General features: G+C 72.4%; 2 protein-coding genes across 4 annotated transcripts; one reads left to right on the plus strand and one right to left on the minus strand.

The window, feature by feature from the left end:
• Positions 1-678: 678 nt before the first annotated feature.
• GJD3 (gap junction protein delta 3) lies at positions 679-1,407 on the plus strand. The gene has a single exon (XM_059830255.1). The coding sequence runs from the start codon at positions 679-681 to the stop codon at positions 1,405-1,407; it is 729 nt and encodes a 242-aa protein (XP_059686238.1).
• A 1,409-nt stretch (positions 1,408-2,816) lies between these two features.
• Positions 2,817-16,964, minus strand: RARA (retinoic acid receptor alpha). 3 transcript variants are annotated; one of them, XM_059830252.1, is made up of 8 exons: positions 16,787-16,964; positions 5,725-5,873; positions 5,479-5,620; positions 4,370-4,530; positions 4,110-4,286; positions 3,801-4,005; positions 3,371-3,529; positions 2,817-3,028 (listed from the first exon to the last, which is right to left on the minus strand). In XM_059830252.1, the coding sequence occupies exons 1-8, from the start codon at positions 16,962-16,964 to the stop codon at positions 2,817-2,819; spliced, it is 1,383 nt and encodes a 460-aa protein (XP_059686235.1). The 3 variants fall into 3 exon arrangements, with proteins under 3 accessions (XP_059686235.1, XP_059686236.1, XP_059686237.1); XM_059830253.1 differs by lacking the exon at positions 16,787-16,964 and adding an exon at positions 10,722-10,878; XM_059830254.1 differs by lacking the exons at positions 5,479-5,620; positions 5,725-5,873.
• Between the last annotated feature and the right edge of the window lie 2,205 nt (positions 16,965-19,169).

Here is a 19,169-nt window from a genome sequence, read left to right on the forward strand (position 1 = left end):
GGGGGCTGAGTGCTGTGGCTTGGTACCCCAAGGGTTTGGGGAGGCCAACATGGGGGCATTTTGGGGGGGGTAGGCCACTGCCCCCTGCACCAACCTGCGCCCCGGGCAGCTGCTGGCCCCGGGGCAGGGGCAGCGTTTGTCCTTGAGTGTCCCCCCTCCCCGCAGAGCTGAGCCCTTCCCTCCCCTCCGGGCGCCCCCACGGCTGCTCTGTCTCTTTAAAAGGACTCCAGGCGTGGCTGCGGGGCTGTCATCCCATCCCAGCCGGACAAGGGACCGGACAGTCCCGGACAGCCCTGGGCAGCCGGCGCTAGCCGTGCTGGCACACCGTGGACCGCAGCCTCCGCAGGTACCAGGGCTGACCCAATGGGCTGGGGCAGGGGGTGCTTGGAGGATCTGGTGGGGACAAGGGATGGGGACCTGCTAGTCCTGTCTCAGCTGGTGTCCTTGGACCCATCTCTGGGAGAGCGAGTCCCGGGGCACGGCAGATGCCAGGGGACACTCATGGCAGGGGGGAGCTGGGCTGGCACTGCCCCTGGCACCCCACTGCGAGCAGGGATGGTGCGATGCGTTTGGGATTGGCATGGAGGTGGTGAGCTGGAGGGGTCGTGCTGCCCACTGGGGTCCATCCTCGCGGGCACAGCACCCCCCCAGCGCTGACCCCGCTCCCGCAGCGCGGCCATGGGTGAGTGGGGCTTCCTGAGCTCGCTGCTGGACGCGGTGCAGGAGCACTCGCCCATGGTGGGACGGTTCTGGCTGGTGGTGATGCTCCTCTTCCGCATCCTGGTTCTGGCCACCGTGGGCAGCGACGTCTTCGAGGATGAGCAGGAAGAGTTCGTCTGCAACACGCAGCAGCCGGGCTGCAAACCGGTGTGCTACGATGCCGCCTTCCCCATCTCCCACTACCGCTTCCTCGTCTTCCACGTTGTCGTGCTCTCGGCCCCTGCCGCCCTCTTCGTCATCTTCGCCGTGCACCAGGCGGCCAAGCCGGGGCGCGTGGGGGCCCCTGGCCAGCGTGCCCGCTGCCTCCAGCCCTTCTACGTGGGCAGCGTGGTGGCACGCATCGTGGCCGAGCTGGGCTTCCTGCTGGGGCAGGCGCTGCTCTACGGCTTCAGGGTGCAACCGCTCTTCGTCTGCCGCCGGCGGCCCTGCCCGCACCGCGTCGACTGCTTCGTCTCCCGCCCCACCGAGAAAACCGTCTTCATCCACTTCTACTTCGTGGTGGGTCTGGTCTCGGCACTGCTCAGCCTGGCCGAGCTCGCCCACCTCCTGCGCAAGGGCCCACCGCCCCGGGCTGGGTGCTGCCACCCGCCGCAGGAGCGGGGACTGGCCCCCGGGCAGCCGGCGGGGGCCGCGGAGGAGCCGTGCTGCCCCACCAGCCCCCCGCCGCGGGGGGACCTGACCGTGTAACCGTCACAGGGCTCCCACTGCTGGCACGAGCTGTGGCCATTCTCAGCCCGGCTGGTGCCCAGCGGGCAGCTGTGGCTCTCCCTGCCCTCGCCGTGCCGGGGAAGCAGGGCTGTGCCGGACCATGCCGGGCCACCAGTGCCCCCAGTTCCTGTTGTGGGCGGCGGATGGGCCTCACCCAGCACCTGCTGGAAAAACACGAATGGACAAAAGGAAAACAAACAGGTCCCATCCCTGGGAAGCAGCAGGGATGCCCCGACACCCCACCCCACCCCACCCCCCCCCCCACCCCCCCAGCACAGGGAGGGCCAGGGCTGCCCCCACACCCTGTGCTGGGTGTGTCACGAATGCATCAGGGCTCTGCAGGCCAGGGCTGGCCTCTGGCATAGGGGGATGCAACTCCAGAATCCGGGTGGGAAAGGGCAGAGATTTAGAGGGGTGCTGGGGGCGGGACACAGATCCCAAAGGGTTCTACCCCAACCTTCGGGGACAGCCAGAGCCACAAAGGGCAGATGGGGTGTCCTGGGGTGTCCCACCCTGCAGCAGAGACACCCCCCCCACCCCCCCACCCCACCCCCCCCCCAAGCACCCCAAGCCCCCACCCTGGTGCCCCCACAGCAAGAACGAGCCGGGCACTAGAATAAATAAACTTTATTCTGGAGCCAGCCCCCCCCCTCTCCCCCCATCCTCCCCGTGCCGGCAGGGCCGGGCCCCGCTCCCCGCGAGGCCGGGGCTGGCACCGTTGCGCACCCCCGCGGCCCCCACCCCGCCTTGGGGGGGCCGGGGCAGGGCCTGCCCAGCGCCCCCCAACTCTAAAACCGCTAAAATCTCAACAACAACAACAACAAAAAATTTAATAATAATAAATCGTGTGCCCCCCCACCCCACCCCCCCCACCCCCCGGCAGCGCCCGCCGTGCCCCCTCCACCTGCACAGGCCTAAAAACCCCTCCAAACTTTTACAAAGGTTTTAAAACGTATTTATAGATATTTATAGATATTTATATATATATACTTTGCTTTCTTTTCTCTTTTAAATGACTCTGCTCCCTCGGCGTGCGGGGTCTGGCCGGGTCCTCGCCCCCCCAGACAGCCAGGCGGGGGGGGGCTCGGTGGTCGCGATCCCGTGTGCTGGTGCTGGTGGGGCCAGGGCGTCCCCGGGGATGCAGCCGAGGGCCCCCGCGCCCCTGAAATGTGACTCAACCAACGCGCTTCGCCCGGGGCTGGGGGGGACCGGGGGCTGCGGGGCTCCCCGCGGGGTCCGCTCCGGCAGGGGGGTCCCGGGGCTGCGCCGGCGGGGGGGCTGCCAAGGAGTCCGCCCCGGGGGGGGCCTGCAGCCAGGGCCGGGGCGCAGGGTCCCCCCTGCCATGCACCGGCGTGCCGGGCTCTGTCCTGGTGCGCGCCGGGCGCGGGTCACGGTGAGTGCGTGGCCGGGCTGCTGCGGTTGGAGCTGGGCGAGAGGCTGGGGCTGCAGCTGCCCGGGGGGGGCCCCAGGCTGCCCGTGCGGGGGCTGCCCGGCTGCCCCCCCAGCGTGTCCATGCCCTCCGAGTTCTCCAGCATCTCCTGGATGAGGGGCGGCATCGACCCCGGGATCTCCATCTTCAGCGTGATCACCCGCTCGGCACCTGCGGGCAGGGTCGGGGTCAGCAGGGCAGGGCACTACTGGCACCCCCAAACCGGGACCCCCAAACCGGAACCCCCCCAAACCAGCACCCCTGCCTCTGCTCCTCCCTGGGTGCCAATGGCAAGGGCCTCGGCCATGTCCCCAGTGTCCCTGGAGAACGCGGTGCTGTGGGTGTCCCCTCCCGCGTCCCCTCCGAAGGATGCTGTGCCCTGGGGAAGGATGAGCGACCTGGACACCCACCCCCACCCCCCGCGACAATGCCGAGCCCAAGGGATGCTCCCCCGGGATGCTCCCCCGGGACACGGAGCCGCAGGAGGGCGGCCGCCCCCTCCCCAGCGCTCACCCTTGGCGCTGATGCTGCGGAGATCCGTGATCTTCATGAGCATCTTGGGGAACATGTGGGGCTTGTTGGGCCTCCTCTTCCTCACGTAGATCTTCAGCGCCTCCAGCAGCGGCTCCTGCAGCTTATCCACTTTGTCGGGCTGCTCCAGGTCCTGGCGGTCTGTGGGGGGGGGGACACGACAGTGGTTGGGGGGGGCAGGGGGGGCAGCACACATCCTGTCGTTCCCCCTTCCCCCCATGGGCACAGATATGGCCCAGCTACCGGGGGGCGGGGGGGGTGTCACCGGGGCGACTGTGCCACGGCAAAGGGCACCGTTCGGGGTCTTCTTGGTCAGACGTTTGGAGAGGACAGACAGGCAGGCGCCTGGGGGGGGGGGTCCGCTGGGGCACTGGGCAGGGTGCCGGTCCCTGCACACCCCCCCGGCACCCACCTCCGCAGATGAGGCAGATGGCGCTGAGCAGCCCCGTCTCGGCGTCGTCCATCTCCAGCGGCAGCAGCTGGTTGGCAAAGGCGAAGACCAGGTCGGTGAGGGGCCCGAAGCCGGCGTTGTGCATCTGCGTGCGGTTCAGTGTCAGCCCGTCCGAGAAGGTCATGGTGTCCTGCTCCGGTGTGTAGCGCGTGCAGATCCGCAGGATCTGGGGGAGAGGGCGGGGGGCTCAGCCTGGTGTCCCCTCCCTGTCCCCGTCCCCGTCCCCGTCCCTGTCCCCGTCCCCGTCCCCGTCCCAGTCCCTGCTCTCACCAGGATGTCGAGACAGGCAGCTTTGAGGAGGGTGATCTGGTCGGCGATGGTGAGCGTGGTGAAGCCGGGGAGCTGCTTGGCAAACTCCACCGTCTTGATGATGCACTTGGTGGACAACTCGCTGAACTTGTCCCACAGGTCGATGTCCAGGGAGACGCGCTGCTCCGAGCTGTTGTTCTGCGGCGGGAGGCGGCGGGTGAGGGCACGGTGCGGGGGGGCCGCTGCGCTCCCCAGCACCCCCCAGGCCCCCCGGCACTCACCGTAGTGTATTTGCCGAGCTGGCAGAGGGCGGGGAAGGTCTCCTGGTGGGCTTTGCGCACCTTCTCGATGAGCTCCTCCACCTCAGGCGTGATGATGTAGCTCTCCGTGCACTCCGGCTTGGGCACGTCCTTCTTCTTCTTGTTCCGGTCATTGCGGACGGCTGCAGGGACGGCGGGGTCAGCGTCACCCGGCCCCCGCTGCCACCCAGCCCCTGCCCGGGGTGGGGCTCGGCCCCACTGCGCTCTGTCCCCCCAGGGCAGGATGAGGACCCTGCCGCCAGTGACAGGATCAGCTGCAGTGACGACTGGCCAGTGGAGCCGCCAGCCCCACACAGCTTTCCTTCAAATAAGCCCCCCAAGGCAATTAGGAGGCAATTAGGGGTGACACCACAGCCGTGGGGGGGACACCACACCCCTGGCCATGGGGACAGTGCTCAGCTCTGCTCTGCAAAGCCGACACAGCGGAGAAAAACACCAGGGAGAGAAAATGGCAGCTGAGCCACCGCGCTCATCGTGGGGGTGTGCGGAGGACGCCCTCGAGGCAGCAGCAGGCGGGGGGGACAGCCGGCGCAGCCCCAGCCCCACACCCCGCAGGGATCAGCCTCTGTGGGCTGGGGGGGGGGCACGACCCCCATTAGGTGCAGGGTGAGCGGCAGCCCCTGGGATGCTGAACCCCCCCGGGTGGCGCCTGGCCCCCCCCCCAGCATTCACCAGCCCCCTCCGGGGGGGTGCTCCCGGGCCCCACAGGGACAGGCAGATGGGGCAGGACTCGGGGAGGCAGCTGCGCCCCAGCAGCCATCGCCCCCGGTCACCCACCCCCGGCGATGCCGCGCCGCACGGGGGGGTACAGCTGGGCACCATGACAACTGGCACGCACACACCGGGAGGCTTCGTCAGCGTCATTTATCTCTGACATCATCAATCACGCATTGCCCAGGCAACGGCTGGGCTATGACACAAACCCAAGGGGGGGCCCCCCATCCTCCCCCCACACCAGGGCCTTGCTGGTGGGGACTGCCAGGATGGCCCCCCACGCCCGGAACCCCCCCGGCTGCACCCGGGCAGCGTGTCCCCATCCCGTCCCCGTCCTCGTCCCTGTCCGCACTCACACTCCTTGGACATGCCGACTTCGAAGCACTTCTGGAGGCGGCAGTACTGGCACCGGTTGCGCGTCACCTTGTTGATGATGCAGTTCTTGTCCCGGTGGCACGTGTACACCATGTTCTTCTGGATGCTGCGGCGGAAGAAGCCCTGCGGACCCCGCATGCCCCGGTCAGCAGCCAGCCCGGGGACCCCGGGGACCCCGGGGACCCGTGGGGACGGTGGCCCCGGCGTGGGGCGCTGGCAGCTCTCACCTTGCAGCCCTCGCAGGCGCTCACCCCGTAGTGGTACCCCGAGGACTTGTCCTGGCAGACGAAACAGGGCTTGTAGATGCGGGGCAGGGGCGGGGGCGAGGGCGGGCTGGGCACGATCTCCTCCGAGCTGGTGCTCTGCGTCTCGACGGCTGCGGGGAAAGCGGCGGTGCTCAGGGCACGGATACCCCCGGGCAGGGCTGGCCCCATGGGGACCCCCTCGCCCTGTGCCCCCCAACAGTGCCAGGGCTGGCCCCTGGGTCCGGTGGTCCCGCTGGCCCCCCCGCACTGGCCACCCTGGCCCTGCCCAGCCACGGGGCCGGGTCGCACGGGGCCGGCGGGTAGAGGACGTGAGCTGGGAAGATGCAACTTGACGTTTCCAGGCCACGGAGACGATGTGGAATTCAGGCAGACAAAAAAAAAAAAGAAAAAAGAGAAAAAAGCCGGGATCCCAGGAGCCCCCCGCGCGGGCGGCGCTGATGGCGTCTGCGGGGCCGGCACGGTGCAGTCCCGGGCTGGCGCGGGGGGGCCGGTGCCGCACACTCGCTCGCACGTGCAGGCTCACACGCGTGCATGGCCCGGGGGCCGCCCGCTGCGCCCACCGCCCCAGCGGAGAAGGCACGGCCCCCCCGGGATGGGACGGGCACAGCAGCACCCAGCCGGCACCCTACGGAACTCCCCCGAGGGGTGTCCCCGAGGGCACTGCTGTCCCCCCGCCACGCAGCCCCCCGCCACCACGTGCTGCAACACCCCCACCAGCACAGGGGACACAGTGCCCCCTGCACCCCAAAACCTCGTGGGACATGCCTGCCCCTCTCCTGCACCCCAAAATCCTGCGGGACGTGCCCGCTCCCTCCTATGCCCCAGGATCACCCCTGTCCCCTGCTGCCCCCCAGGACAAGCCCAGGAGGTGCCCGAGCCCCCCAGGACAAGCCCCGTCCCCCACCCCGGCGCAGCCCCAGCCATGGGGGGGCCCGGTGCAGCCGGGGTGCCAGCCCCCGGCGCGGGGCGCAGCCAGGCAGGGGTTAAGTGCTCCCCGGCTCCTCCGGGATGTTTGCGAATGTTTTTCTGCAGCGGAGCCAAGCAAACCAGTCAAACAGGATATTAAAGGCCGGGCCCGGCGGGGGAGCCCGCCCCCCCCTCCCCGCTGGCCCCTGCACCCCGAAAAGGGCCCCCAAAAAGGCCCTCACCGCCCTCTTCGCCTCCCCGGAGCCGGGGTAGGAAGACGCCCCACGAGGGGCACCCACCCCCGGGGCCACGGTCCACCCTGGGTCCTGCTGGGGTGGGGGGGCTTGGGGGGGTGACGGATGAGGGGTGGGGGGTCCCCATCCCGCTGTGCCGTCGGCCGCTCGCCAAAGGTCACAGGGACAGGGACAGGGGGGACAACGGGGCTAAAGGCACCCACGCCGCTGTCCCCCGGCACAAGGGGGACGGGGCAGCGTGTGGGGCGGGAGGCGAGGGCGCGGGGCAGAGAGCGCAAGCGCGCGGGGTGGGAAGCGAACACGCAGGGCACCGAGGGGAGCGCGCGGGGTGGGTGGCGGGTGCGCGGGGCGTCGAGGCAGGCAGCGCTTCCCGGGCGGCACTGAATAAATCACCGCTGCCACTCGAGGGAGCGGAGCCATTAAAGTGACTGAGCGAACGTCGTCTATAATTTATCGCCTCTTTTATATAATTTAAGAACTTCCTCGTGGAGAGCTGCACTCACAAAATGCAGATTTGACAAGATTTTGATGTGCGGGGTGCAGAGGGGGGAGAGCACCCGGCTCCCCCCGCGCCAGCGTCCCCGGGCAGGCACGGCTACGGCTGCGCCAGCGCCGCAGGAATCCCCTGCCACCGCAGCCACCGGCGAAGGGACCGCGGTGCCACCGGGGAAGAAAGGGGGCCGCGGGCACAGCCGCCTGCCCGGTCAGCTCCCCAGGAGCCCCTCGTGGTGGCGTCAGGCCTGGGTGCCCCTCGCGCCCCTGTGGGACAACCAGAGGGCACAGAGCAGCACCCAAAGGTGCTGAGCAGGCAGGGTGGGTGCAAACCTCCCCGGCTCCCACGGGACTGGGTGCAGGAGGGGCCGGCTGGCGACACCGGGGACCCCGGTCCTCCCCTCCCCCAGCCCCCCCTCCCCCTGGCACAGGAGGGACCCAGGCGTCCTGCCCCCCGCCCCCCCGTTGGGAGGAAGCGGGGCCCAGCTGCAGACCAGATGCTGCGGCTCCACCAGCATCCCCGGGCGAACGCGCCGCCCCCGCCCGTGCCCGCGGCCCCGCCGGCCGCCTCCTGCCCGCGCCAAGGGACCCCGGGGCGCCCCGACACCCGCCAACCCGCCCCGGCGTGGGAAAGCGCCCGCGGGGCCGCGCCGTGTGCCAGGGCCCGGGAGGGACCCAGGAGTCCAGGCGGCCGCCACCACCGCCAACAACCGGCCATCGCTCCCAGGTCAGAGCCGGGGACGGGACCCAGGCCTCCGGAGCGGGGGACGAGGAGCAAAGCCCGGCCGGGGGCCGCAGCGGGGCTCCGCCGGTGCTCGCCACAGGGCCCAGTCCGGCAGGCAGCGCCGTGCCAGGCGGGACAGCCCCATGCCAGCGCCACCGGGCCCAGCGTGCCGCCCAGGGCTTGCCTGCGGATGAGGATCCCACGTGCCCCGAATTCCTGCACCTCAGCAGGAGCGAGGGAGGGGGGGAAAGAGGGTCCGGGGCCACAGTGGGGCTGGGAGCCCCACATCACAGGGTGCCCTGGGGACCCAGGTCCTGCCCACGTGGTGCCAGGCACGGTGCTCAGCCCGCCGGGCACCACCACCCCGCCTGATCCCCAGCGGGCATCCTGCCCAGCAGAGCCAGGGGTCCCGCTCCCTGCCAGCGTCTGGGGCCCCCACCACCCCAACTCACCCATCTGCCGCACCGCCACGCCGTGCCGCAGCGCTACGCTGGCTGCACGCCACCAGCTGGCCCGGGGTGACGGAGCGCGGCTAACGCAAGGCGACGGCGAGGCCACCCCGTGCCCGGCGGGGCGGTGCTCACCACAACCCAACCCCACGTACCCCCTGAAACCCCCACAGCACCCCACAACACCCCTGGCAGGATGTGGACCGATGCAGGCATGGAATGCCCACTGCCTCAGTGGGCTCCTACAAGCACCAGCGCCACTGTTGGGAACTGCCTCGTGCCTCAGTTTCCCCAGCTGTGGCGTGGCAGCGTCCCCAGGCCCCACTGCAGCGGCAAGCAAGCTCCCCACACCCCGAGGAGCGGCTCTTCTCCCCGTGCCAGCGAGACAGCGTCCCGCCAGGCAGGGCAGCACCGGCGCTGGGCCAGCAGCCAGCACCTTGGGGCTGGCCCCACTGGGCACAGCCCAGCTGCAGCCACAGCTGTCTCTGGGGAAACTGAGGCACGGCACCTCCGACACCAGCACCACCGAGCCGTGCCATAGGTTGGCACCCCCGGACTGGGGAGACACGGCACCTCAGCATGACGTAGGGAGCAGGGCACCCTGCCAGGGAGTCCCGCCAGCACCCGTCGCCCACGCGCACGCTGGGTCACGGTCACCATGACCAGAGCCCGGAGGTGCCCTGGCCTGGGCAGGGGCCCCGCGCAGCACCGCGGCCGTGCAGCCGCCCAGAGCTGCAGCCCACGGGGAGGGGGCTCTGGCCAGGAGGCCCCTCTCTTGCGGGATTGGGGGTACGGGGGAGACGATGGCCCCCAGCCACCCCACTCAGAACAGCATGGCCCCAGCGGGATCTGGGGAGACCCTGTGCTAAGGGGATGGCACTGGAGCCTGGGACACGCGGCCCCTGCCAGGCCCTGCCGGCACCCTGCCTGCTCCGGGGCTCCGAAGGCAGCACCCCCCCGCAGAGGTGGCAGGAGCCCCCGCGGCAGCCCCGCGCCGTCCCCAGCTGCAGACAAAGGCCCCTCGCGCCGCGCTCGCGCCCGATGCCAGCGAAAAGGTCGAGCAGCCCCCAGACAATGGGGGGAGCGAGACTGCGGGGGCCATGGCCACCCCCCCCAGCACCGGCCAAGGGCACCGTGCCGGGCATCGCCAGGGGAAGGGCGAACAGGCGGCAGGGAGAGGGGCGCCCCGGGGACGAGGCAGCCCCCCAGCCCCGCTGCGCCCCGCAGAAGGGCCCCGCAGCCATTATTGGGGTGAAAGTCCTACGGAGCCTGGCAGGACTTTCCCGGGCCCTTACCGCCGCCGGTGGCCCCGGGCACTGGGCCAGGCCGGCTGCCCACGGAGGGGGGCGTGGGACCCCCTCCCACCCGCCCCGGGCCCACTCGCCCCCCACGCCACCCTCGCCCCTGCGCGGTGGGCTCAAAGCGCAGTGGGGCCCCGCGTCCCCCGTGGGGTGGCAGCCCCCGGGGCGGTCGGGGTGCGCTGCCTGTGCCCGGGCCTGCGCCCGCTGCCCACCCCGGCACGGAGCTGCCCGCGCCCCCCGCGCCCCCCAGAGCTGGGGGCTGCCCCGGCGGGGGACACCGGGCTGGGACCCCCCCGGGACACAGGGACGGATCCCGCCAGCGGCACCGGCCGGGCCCCACGTCAGCGCCCGGGACACCCCGGCCCTGGGGGACACCCCGATCGATCCCCGACGGGGCCGCGGCGGGGGGGCCACGGGCGCTCCCCCTCGCCCGTGCAGCAGCGGGCGCAGCGGCGCTGGAGCTAATTGGATTTTGTCGGAGCCCTTATCGGGAGGGAGCGAAATTCCCGGCGGAGCCGGCGCCGCCGCGGGCCCCGCTCGCGGGAAGGGGTGCGGGGGGAGCCCCGCGGGCGCGGCCCCCCCGGCTCTCGCCGAAATGGGACGAGGGCTGCTCCGGGCCGAGCCCGGCACCCCCCGGCATCAGCCCCCAGCCCCCTGCCCGGCCCCCCGCCCCCGGCCAAGCCCCCAGCCCCGCACCCAGCCCCGCAGCCCCCCCCCCCCCCCGCCCGGATCAGAGCCGGGGGGGCGGCCGCTCCTCCCGCCCAGGCGGGCTCCAGCCCCGGCCCGAGGCGGCGGTGAGGGGCTCGCCCGCCCCCGGGGCGCAGGTACCTACAGCGGCCGGAGCTGCTCCAGGGCGGGGGGCGGCGGGGGGCGCCGCGGGGCGCGGGGGGGCCGCGCTCCGGCAGCAGGCAGCCCCGGCCCGGCCCGTAGAAATCCATCCGGAGGAAGGGGCCGGGGGGCAGCCCCGCCACCGCCGCGCCCTCGTACATGGCCCGGGGCCGCGGGGGCGGCTCCCCCGGGCGGGCGGCGGGGGCGGCCCCGGGCGGTCAGCGCCCCCCCCCGCGGCAGCCGGGCCCCCGGGGCGCCCCGCGCCGCGCTGCCATGGCCCCGCCGCGGCTCAGCCGGGGAGCGGGGCCCCGCCGCTCCGCTCCGCGCCCGGGCAGGCGGCGGCGGGAGGCGGAGGAGGAGGAGGAGGAGGAGGCGGAGGCGGAGGGCGGGGGGAGGGGAGGGGAGGGGAGGAAGGCGCAGCCCCGCCGGCTCTGCGGCTCCGGCAGCCCCGGTCCCTCCCGACACCAGCCGCCTCCCCACAGCCTTAACCCGCTCCGCGCCGCGGGGCCGCCCCCGTCCTCCCCCCCCCGCGCCGCCGCCTCCCCTCCCCGCGACGGCCGGGCACCGGCACCGGCACCGGCACCGGCACCGGCACCGGCACCGGCCGCGCAGGGGCAGCGCCAGGCGGGAGCGGGCCGGGGGGGCGCCCGGCGGGGCCGGGGGCCGCCGGGGCCGCGGCTCATTTGCCTAATGGCATGCGGGTGAACTGCGGGTGAACCCGGCGGGGAAGGGCTCACCTCGCCCTGACCCCCGGCCGCCCCCCCGGGGGTGCGGGTGCCACCGCACGGGGCGGGGGGGGGGAGTGTGCGTGTGCACATGCCTGTGTGCATGCGTGTGCATGCGTGTGCAAGCGTGTTCCCGCTGCATGACAGGGTACGTGCATGGCTGCGTTCCCGCTGCAGCGGGGCCCACGTGTGCTCCCGGTGCACCACTGCACGGGGGGTGTGCACACGCATTCCCGCAGCGCACATATGTGTACATACACGTGTGTGCATTCCTTCTGCACACGCGTACATGTGTGTGACACCGTGTCCCCACCAACCGCGGGAGCAGCCGAGTGTGGGTACACATACATCTGCACATGTGTGCGTGCATGTCCCCGCTGTCTGTGTGTGCACACCCCCACTGCACACGTGTGTTTGTGTGGGGCAGAGCACCACGCACTCCCCCCTCCCCAATGTCACAGGTCCCCACAGGAGGTGACACCCCAAGCCCAGGGCCCCTCCGGGGGCTGCCCAGGCAGTGAAGGCACTGCCTGCACAGACCAGCGTCACCCCACACGGCACGGCCGGCTCAGCCCCGCTGCCCGAGCCCAGGCAGGACGGACCCACGTCAAGGACGGCGGCCACAGGCTGGGCTGGCAGGACGGGCCCCGGCGGTGCCACTTCCCCGACACACCGGCAACCTCCCCACCGCATGGTCTCTCACCCACCCACCCTCGCTTCCTGCAGCGCAGCACCGCTGCCACGCCACAGGGCCGGCCCCGGTGTGCTCCACGGTGGGCACGCAGCCTCTGCCACCCTGGGAGTGCGCTCTGCCCCGGCCCCACACTGCCCACCGCAGGGGTGGCCTTACAGGGAGAGCCCAGGATACCGCACGGCTCACCCGGACCTCCGGCCGGGTCCTGCCGTGGGCAGGAGGAGCACACACATGTGCTCAGCCGGACACCGACGGGAGGATGCGGACGCTGCCGCACATGCCAGGCCTGCACGGCCGCATGCAGCAAGCAGGGAGCATGCATGAGCAGCTGTGCGTGTGCAAACACATGGCAGTGTGCACACACACGGCAGCGTGCGCACCACCCCCCAATGCCGAGGGCACCCTCCCGCCGGCACGGCTGCACTCCGCTCACCCCGGCCCCGCTCACACCGGCGGCCCCCCCACCCCGGCCCCGAAGTGAGCAGCCGGGGCCGCCCTGCTTTGATTGCAGCTGCCCCCCCCCAGAGAGTGGGGGAAAGGGGAGAAAACCAAAAAAGAATAAGAAAAGGGCCGGGCAGTGTGTGCGTGTGCATGTGTGTGCATGTGTGTGCGTGTGTCTGTGCAGAGCAGATCAGCAGCGCCTGTTTAAATAATAATAGAAAGTCAAAGGCTTTGCTTAGCCAGCAGGTTTCTGAACAAAAGCCCAGCGCTCCTCCAACTTCCTGCAGCGAACATGACAAATGTCTGCTTTGACTCATTTACCAGCGCTGGAAAGAATGTGGCTGCGACCGAGGGGACGCAGGCCGGTGGCACCGCACGGCTCAGCCACGGCACGGCCGTGCCATGCACGCACGCCGGCGGCCGCCCTGATGGGCAGCGCTTCCCGTGCCGCGCCAGCGGCAACAGGAAGAAACAGAGATTACAAAAAACCCCAAAGCCGTAACCCAGAAGCCAAGAGGAACCGGGCGCGGGGAGCGCCCCGCACGCAGCTCCGTGGCACAAGGGGGACAGGGACACCCCGCCACGTGCCCTGTCCCACCGCCCCGCCAGCAGCCTGGAGACACCAGAATGGGCCCCCCCCCCCCCAGCAGCACCCCCTGGCCCCGCTTCCTCCTGGCCCCACTCGCCGGGGCGGCCGATGCTCCGGGGAACAGAAGATGCCCCACCAGCACGACGGATACCCGGCCACAAAGCCCATGGGGACCCCACGGGGGATCCTGCTGTCCCCAGAGCGGGCGACTTGGGGAGTGCAGGGTCACAGCCCCAGCAGACAAGGAGACGTGGGCAGGGACCCTCGGGACCCCCACGCAAACCCACCCAGCCCAACCCAGGATATGGGGTGCCCAGCCCCGGCCCCTTCCCCCCATCCCCACGGCGGCACCTCGGGGCCCCGCTGCCCCCCTCCCGCCCGCCCACTTCAAAAGACCCCATTTATCCCCTTCAGCGGCTTTTGAGTGCGGCGAATTCCCGGCCGGCGCAGGCGGCTCCCCCCGGCCCCCCTGACAGTGATAGAAAACCTCCGCCGTAATGGGCTTTCCCAGGCGCGGGGGCCCAGTGCCCAGCCCGGCCTCATCAATCTTCCCCGGGCGCGGATGGGGGGGCCGGGGGGTCCCCAACACCACACCCGCAGGGGCTCCCCGGCCCCTGCCCCAAGCGGGGCCCCCCCAGCCCCGCCGCCCCCCGCCCGCGGCCCCCGGCCTGCAGGGAGCACGTTTTGCTCATTAATTTTTAAAAATTAATTAATTACGGGGCGCTGTGGGGGAGCGGCTGTGGCGCGGAGGAAACCAGAGCCAGCGGGTAGGGTGACAGGCCGGGCCCGGCCGCGGGGCCCCCCGTCCCGGCAGCCGAGAGCGGGGCCGGGGGGGGTCTGGCTGCAGGGAGTGGGGGCCGCGCCGGGGTCCCGTTCCCCGCAGCCTGGGAACCAGGGCGGAGGGAGGCACCCGTGGAGGCTGCAGCCCAGGGAGCCCCTCACGGGGTGGCCACAAATCCCTCGTGGCCCCCGAGACCCCCCCATGGGCCAGCACTGGGCAAGGGGAGGGGACCCCGGGGACAGCCAGGCCCTGGGGACGAGGGCAGAGGCACAGCCCTGGCACCCCCACACGTACCGACACGCGTGCACACACCCGGCACGGGGACACGGGCAGGTCCGCACCGCGTGCGGCGTGCACACACGGGCGTGCAGGAACGGGCACCCGCACAGCGGGTGGGCACTGAGCGCACCCGCACACGTCCCCCCCTCGCGCAGTCGCTCAGCCCCGCGCACACTCGCTACATGCACGCACGCCCCCCCGCACAGCCCCAGCTGCGCGCACGCGGGCGTGCACACACGCGCGCAGGCACAGCCGGCAGCGCACGCGCACCACGGACACGGGCGCACACGCAGCCAGCTCCACGCCCGCAGGGACGCGCACACCCCCTTGCACGAGCTGCAGCGTGCACACACACGCGTGTGCACCCACCGTGCGAGCGCACACGTGCCCGCACGCAGCTCTGAGCGTGGAGAGGCCCCACAGCCACCCTGGGTGCCCCCCGCCACCGACCCCTGCCCGCCTCGGGGTGCCCTGCATCAGGGCGCAGTGTGGGGCAGGGGCTCCCGCCCCCACCCTGCTGGGGAAGCTGCAGCACTTGTGCCGGGGGGGCCGTGCCGGGGGTCCCCAGGGCCACGACTGGCACCTCCGCTCACTTCCCCTTGGCTCAGCGCTCTCACCTCACGGCACGAAGGGCCACGGCACGCAGGTCCAGCCCCGGCGGGACGGTGGCTCCCAGGGCACCCAGGGATACCTGTCTCGAGCTGAGGGGTGCAATGGGCCCCCCCAGCACCCGCATCCAGGGAGGGAGCGAGTGGGGCAGCCCCCAGCGCCACGCACAGAATACGGCCGATCCCATTTCCCCGTGCTGGGGGCAAAGCACACAGCACCCCGGCGGGGCCAGATCCGGCACCGGCAGCTCCCCTGCAGCCCCAACGCCACCGGATCTCCATCCCAACACCCACAGCCCTGGCGGGGCGCGGGGCCAAACCCGGGGGGGGCATCTGCACCCCCAGGAGGGCCCAGCCGGATCGGCCCCGGGGCCGCGCAGCTGCAGCACATCTGGTGAGGGCGGGCTGGCGGCGGGGCCGGCGGCGGGGCCGGCCGAGTGTGAGGAGGGGGCGGCTGCAATGGGCCCCTCTGCGGCCCCCCAGCCCCGGGTCCCCCCCAGCCGGGACACGGAACCGGCGTTCCCTGCCGGCCCCGCCAGCAGGAGGGAGAGCGGGGGCATCCCACCCGGGGAACGCATCAAATCCTGCAGGACCTACACAAACAGGGCACTCAGCAGGCTGTACGGGTGCTACGGGGGGGCAGACACGGTGCCCCCACCCCCTGCACCCCCCCATGACCCCTGGGCACCCCAACAGGGAAGGCCAAGGGGAAACTGAGGCACTGTCCACCCGGCTGCCACCAGCCCCAGGGCACCCTCCAGCCCTGCCTGGCCCCCTGCCCGTGGCCCCCGGCCCCAGTGTCAGGGAAGGGGGGGGACACACACACACACGGGCGCCCCCCCCCGCCCGTTCCCACAACACCGTGCGGCGGGAATGGCCCCAGAGCCAGAGCGGGGGAGGGGCCCCACCCGCCGCCACCCAGTCGCTGAACTGGTCCCACTGGGTCCCACCGCCGCCGGGGCGGCTCCGGCGGGGGACAGCGCCCGGGGCCGGCCCTGCCCGGGCCTGCACCGTCCCCCGGGGCCAGGGACGGGCTGGGGGGGCCCCGCCACACCCCGACCCACGGGGGCCTCCCCGACGGCGGGCGCCGCGGGGCACCCATGCCGGCACGGCACGGGAACGGGCAAGGGTGCCCATCCACAGCGGTGCCAGGGATGGGAAGGGGTCCGGCAGCCGCCCCGTGGCACCCAGGGAATGCCTGGGGAAACTGAGGCGCACCATGAGCCCAGGGTTGGGGTGACGGTGCGGGGAGACCCTGGAGCTCCCAGCTGCCGGCGCGGCGGGGCGGTGATTACCGGGGCCGTGATGGACGACCCTGTCAGGGGGAAATTGAATCAGGAGCAGACGCGATGATTGCCTTCATCGCCTCCCCCACGGGCGGCCCCCGCGCCGCCGGCGAACAAAGAGCCGCCGTGGGGACGCAGCGCGGCACTGGCCTCCCCGGCTCCCCGCCACCGCCGAGCCCCCCGTCTCCCAGCCCGCCCGCGGTGGGTGCCGGGGACAGCGACAGCCAACGGCCCCTAACCAGGGCCAGCTGGGCCGTTAACAGCCGGGGTATAAACACAGTCATTAACGAAGGCGGCCACACAGCAGCAATTAACTGACACACACCCCGCCGGGTGCCACTGCCCGCTCCGTGCCTCGGTTTCCCCAGCGGCAGCACTAACGGGGACACACATTGAGAAGTGTCCAGCGCTCACCTCCCACCAGGCAAGGAGCCGGTGCCCCCCGAACATAGCTCCCCACGGGCGGGCGATGCGGTGGCTGGGAGCAGGGACCACCCCTCACCGGTGCCACCGCCCTGGGACGGGTTACGGACCAGTGCCGGAGCAGCAGCCTGGGGTCGGCACCCGCATCCCGCGCTAGGGACTGATCCTGGCACAGAGGGGTCCCCACACATCCCCCTGGTGCTGGGGGTCCCACCACCCACCCCACGGGGCCGCGGTACTCACTGGCGGGCGAGGGGGTGCTGTATCCGCTGACGGGCAGCTGGTGCTGGATGCCGGCCAGCGTACTGGGCGGTGAGAGCCCCCCCAGCATGTGGGGGAAGAAGAAGGCGTAGGGGGGCACAGGGTAGCCGTTGAGGTGCCCCCCTCCGGGCGTGGGGCAGGAGCTGCTGTTGCTGGCCATGGCGGGGGTCTCCGGCGCAGGGGGGCTCTCAGGCGTGGGGCGCGGGGGCCGAGCAGAGCATGGGGCCCACGGGCAACCCGCTGCCCGGCGGATGTCCTCGCTGGCGGCGCTGGCTCCTGCAACGCTGTGGGGGGAGCAGAGAGGGGGGTCAGCGGAGGGGCTGGGACGCCCGACCCCCACCCTGATGTGGTGCCCACCAGCCATGCCTCAGTTTCCCCAGACCCCCCCAAGGGCTGCATCCCCTCCCAGCCCCAGGAGGGCGCAGCCGGCCGGGCCCAGCGCTCCCCGCGAGATTAACGACAATCCCCCAGATTAACGACACCGCGACCGGCAGGGCCCGGCAGGCACAGGTCGCTAATCCCGGCTTAGCGGGTGAGGGGGCAGGGGACGGCATGGGGACACTGTGGCCCCACAGGGCACCCCCTCGGGCCAGGGGCCACGCGACAGCCCCAAACCTGCTCCCCCAGGCCTGGCCCGGGAGCTGCGGCGCACGGGGAGTCACGGGGGGCAGCACCCCTTCCCCAGCCTGGGGGGGCCAGCCGCAGGGGGGACGGGCACACCGGGGTCCCCTGAGGACAGCGGCTCCGCTCCAGCCCAGCTCTGCTGTCACGGCCACGCGCCCCCGCCGGCTCCGCTCCCCCCACCCCTGCACCGAGCACGAGGGGGCTCAGCCGCCCGGCCCCGGGGCCGGAGGGGGCTCACTCCCCTGGGACCGGCACCCTTGGACTCAGCCTGGCCGCCCGCCGCAGGGCTGGGCTCTGCCCGTCGGGACGCAGCCCCCGCCCCGTGCCATGTGCCGGGCCGTGCCATGTGCCGGGCCGTGCCGGCAGCTCCCACGCCAGCCTGGCGGGGCACAGACCCCGCGGCCCAGGCCAGGCCGGGGGGCGGCGGTGGGAAGGGGGGCACGGGGCTTTCACAATCCCGGGCTGGCTGTTTATTTAAGTGCTGGCGCGGGGCCCGGCGGGGGCTGTTTATTTGCCGAGAGTGCTGGCTCCCGGCCCCGCGGAGGCGGAAAAGGATCCAGAGGAACAAGGCTGGGCCGCCCGGCGAGGCGCTGGGGAGGGGCCGGGATGGGCACGGCCCTGCCCGCCCCCCCCAGCACCCAGCTGGGTGCACCCACTGGAGGCAGGACCCCCACCCTCCCAGCTCACACCAGCACCCACAGCCCCAGTGCTGCCCCCCACCCGTGGGGACCCACTGGAGCACCCATGGGGAGACCCACAGTCTAGCCACCCCCGGGATGGGCACCCAGGGGCAGCTGGGGTGGGGGTGGGGGGTCACGTTCCCCCCCCCCCCGGCACAGGGCTCCCTGCCAGGCACTGCAGCGCGTGCCGGATTCCCACGGGCACCACCGGGGCACGGTGCCGGACATCGGGTCAGCATCCGCCCGGCCACAGGGGCCACGGCTCAGCCCGGGGAGGGGACGGCCCTCGCGTGGAGTCCCCACATGGCACCGCAGGGACCCCGGCCCCCGGTGTGGGGAGCTGCCCGTGGCCCCCCCAGCCAGGCCGTGGCCCCCGAGCCGTGCCGGCTGGGGGGAGCAGGGGGGAGGGAGGCGCGGGAAGAACTGTTTATGTTTGCCGGTGCCAAGTGTTCGCCGGGCACCGCGCCAGGGCCCAATTACTCAACCCGCTCCTGCCCCCCCACACCCACCGCCGGCCTGGGACCGAGCGAGGCCAGCGCCGTCGGCCGGGCCACCGTGCACCCCGAAGCCAGCGGGCAGCTGCCAGCCCCCCAGCCCCTTCCAAGCACCCCCACGGGACCAGCAGCGGCCAGGAGGGTCCGGGGAGCCCGGCCAGCCCCACTCCCGTGGGTCCCCGTGGGCTGAAGGAGGTGCAACCCGGAGGAGCCCCCACGGGCCCCTCTGCCGGCACAGACCCCGGCACACGGCTGCTCCCCGACCGGGGGGTCCCGGGCGTCCCCACTGGGGGTCCTGGGCGCCCTGGCCAGGCCCTGCTCCCGGAGCACCCCCGGCCAGCAGCATGGGGCGGGGGGCCGTGCAGCCCCTCGGCGGGGGCCTGCGCTCGCCCTCCCCGGCGCCTTTTCCTCCAGTCCCCGGCAGGAGCTGGATGGGGCCCGGAGCTTCCTGGAATCCAGCGCCTCGTTCCAGCCCCGCGGAAAACAGGGCCGCGGGGCCCGGGCCAAATCCCAGCCACGAGGAACCTCCCGCCCAGGCCGGGGGCGGCCCCGGGAGCGGACGGACGC

Source organism: Gavia stellata, chromosome 28, assembly GCF_030936135.1.
Source record: "Gavia stellata isolate bGavSte3 chromosome 28, bGavSte3.hap2, whole genome shotgun sequence".
NCBI lineage: Eukaryota > Metazoa > Chordata > Aves > Gaviiformes > Gaviidae > Gavia > Gavia stellata.

What these genes read in the sequence shown, in the direction of transcription:
- GJD3 (XM_059830255.1), top strand. Translation starts at nt 679, where the DNA reads ATGGGTGAGTGGGGCTTCCTGAGCTCGCTGCTGGACGCGGTGCAGGAG.
- RARA (XM_059830252.1), bottom strand. Translation starts at nt 16,964, where the DNA reads ATGGCCAGCAACAGCAGCTCCTGCCCCACGCCCGGAGGGGGGCACCTC. An exon ending in GCGCCTGCGAGGGCTGCAAG is followed by an intron (nt 5,621 to 5,724) that starts GTGAGAGCTGCC and finishes CGGGGTCCGCAG; the next exon opens with GGCTTCTTCCGCCGCAGCAT. An exon ending in CCGCAGCATCAGCGCCAAGG is followed by an intron (nt 3,029 to 3,370) that starts GTGAGCGCTGGG and finishes CCCTGCCCGCAG; the next exon opens with GTGCCGAGCGGGTGATCACG.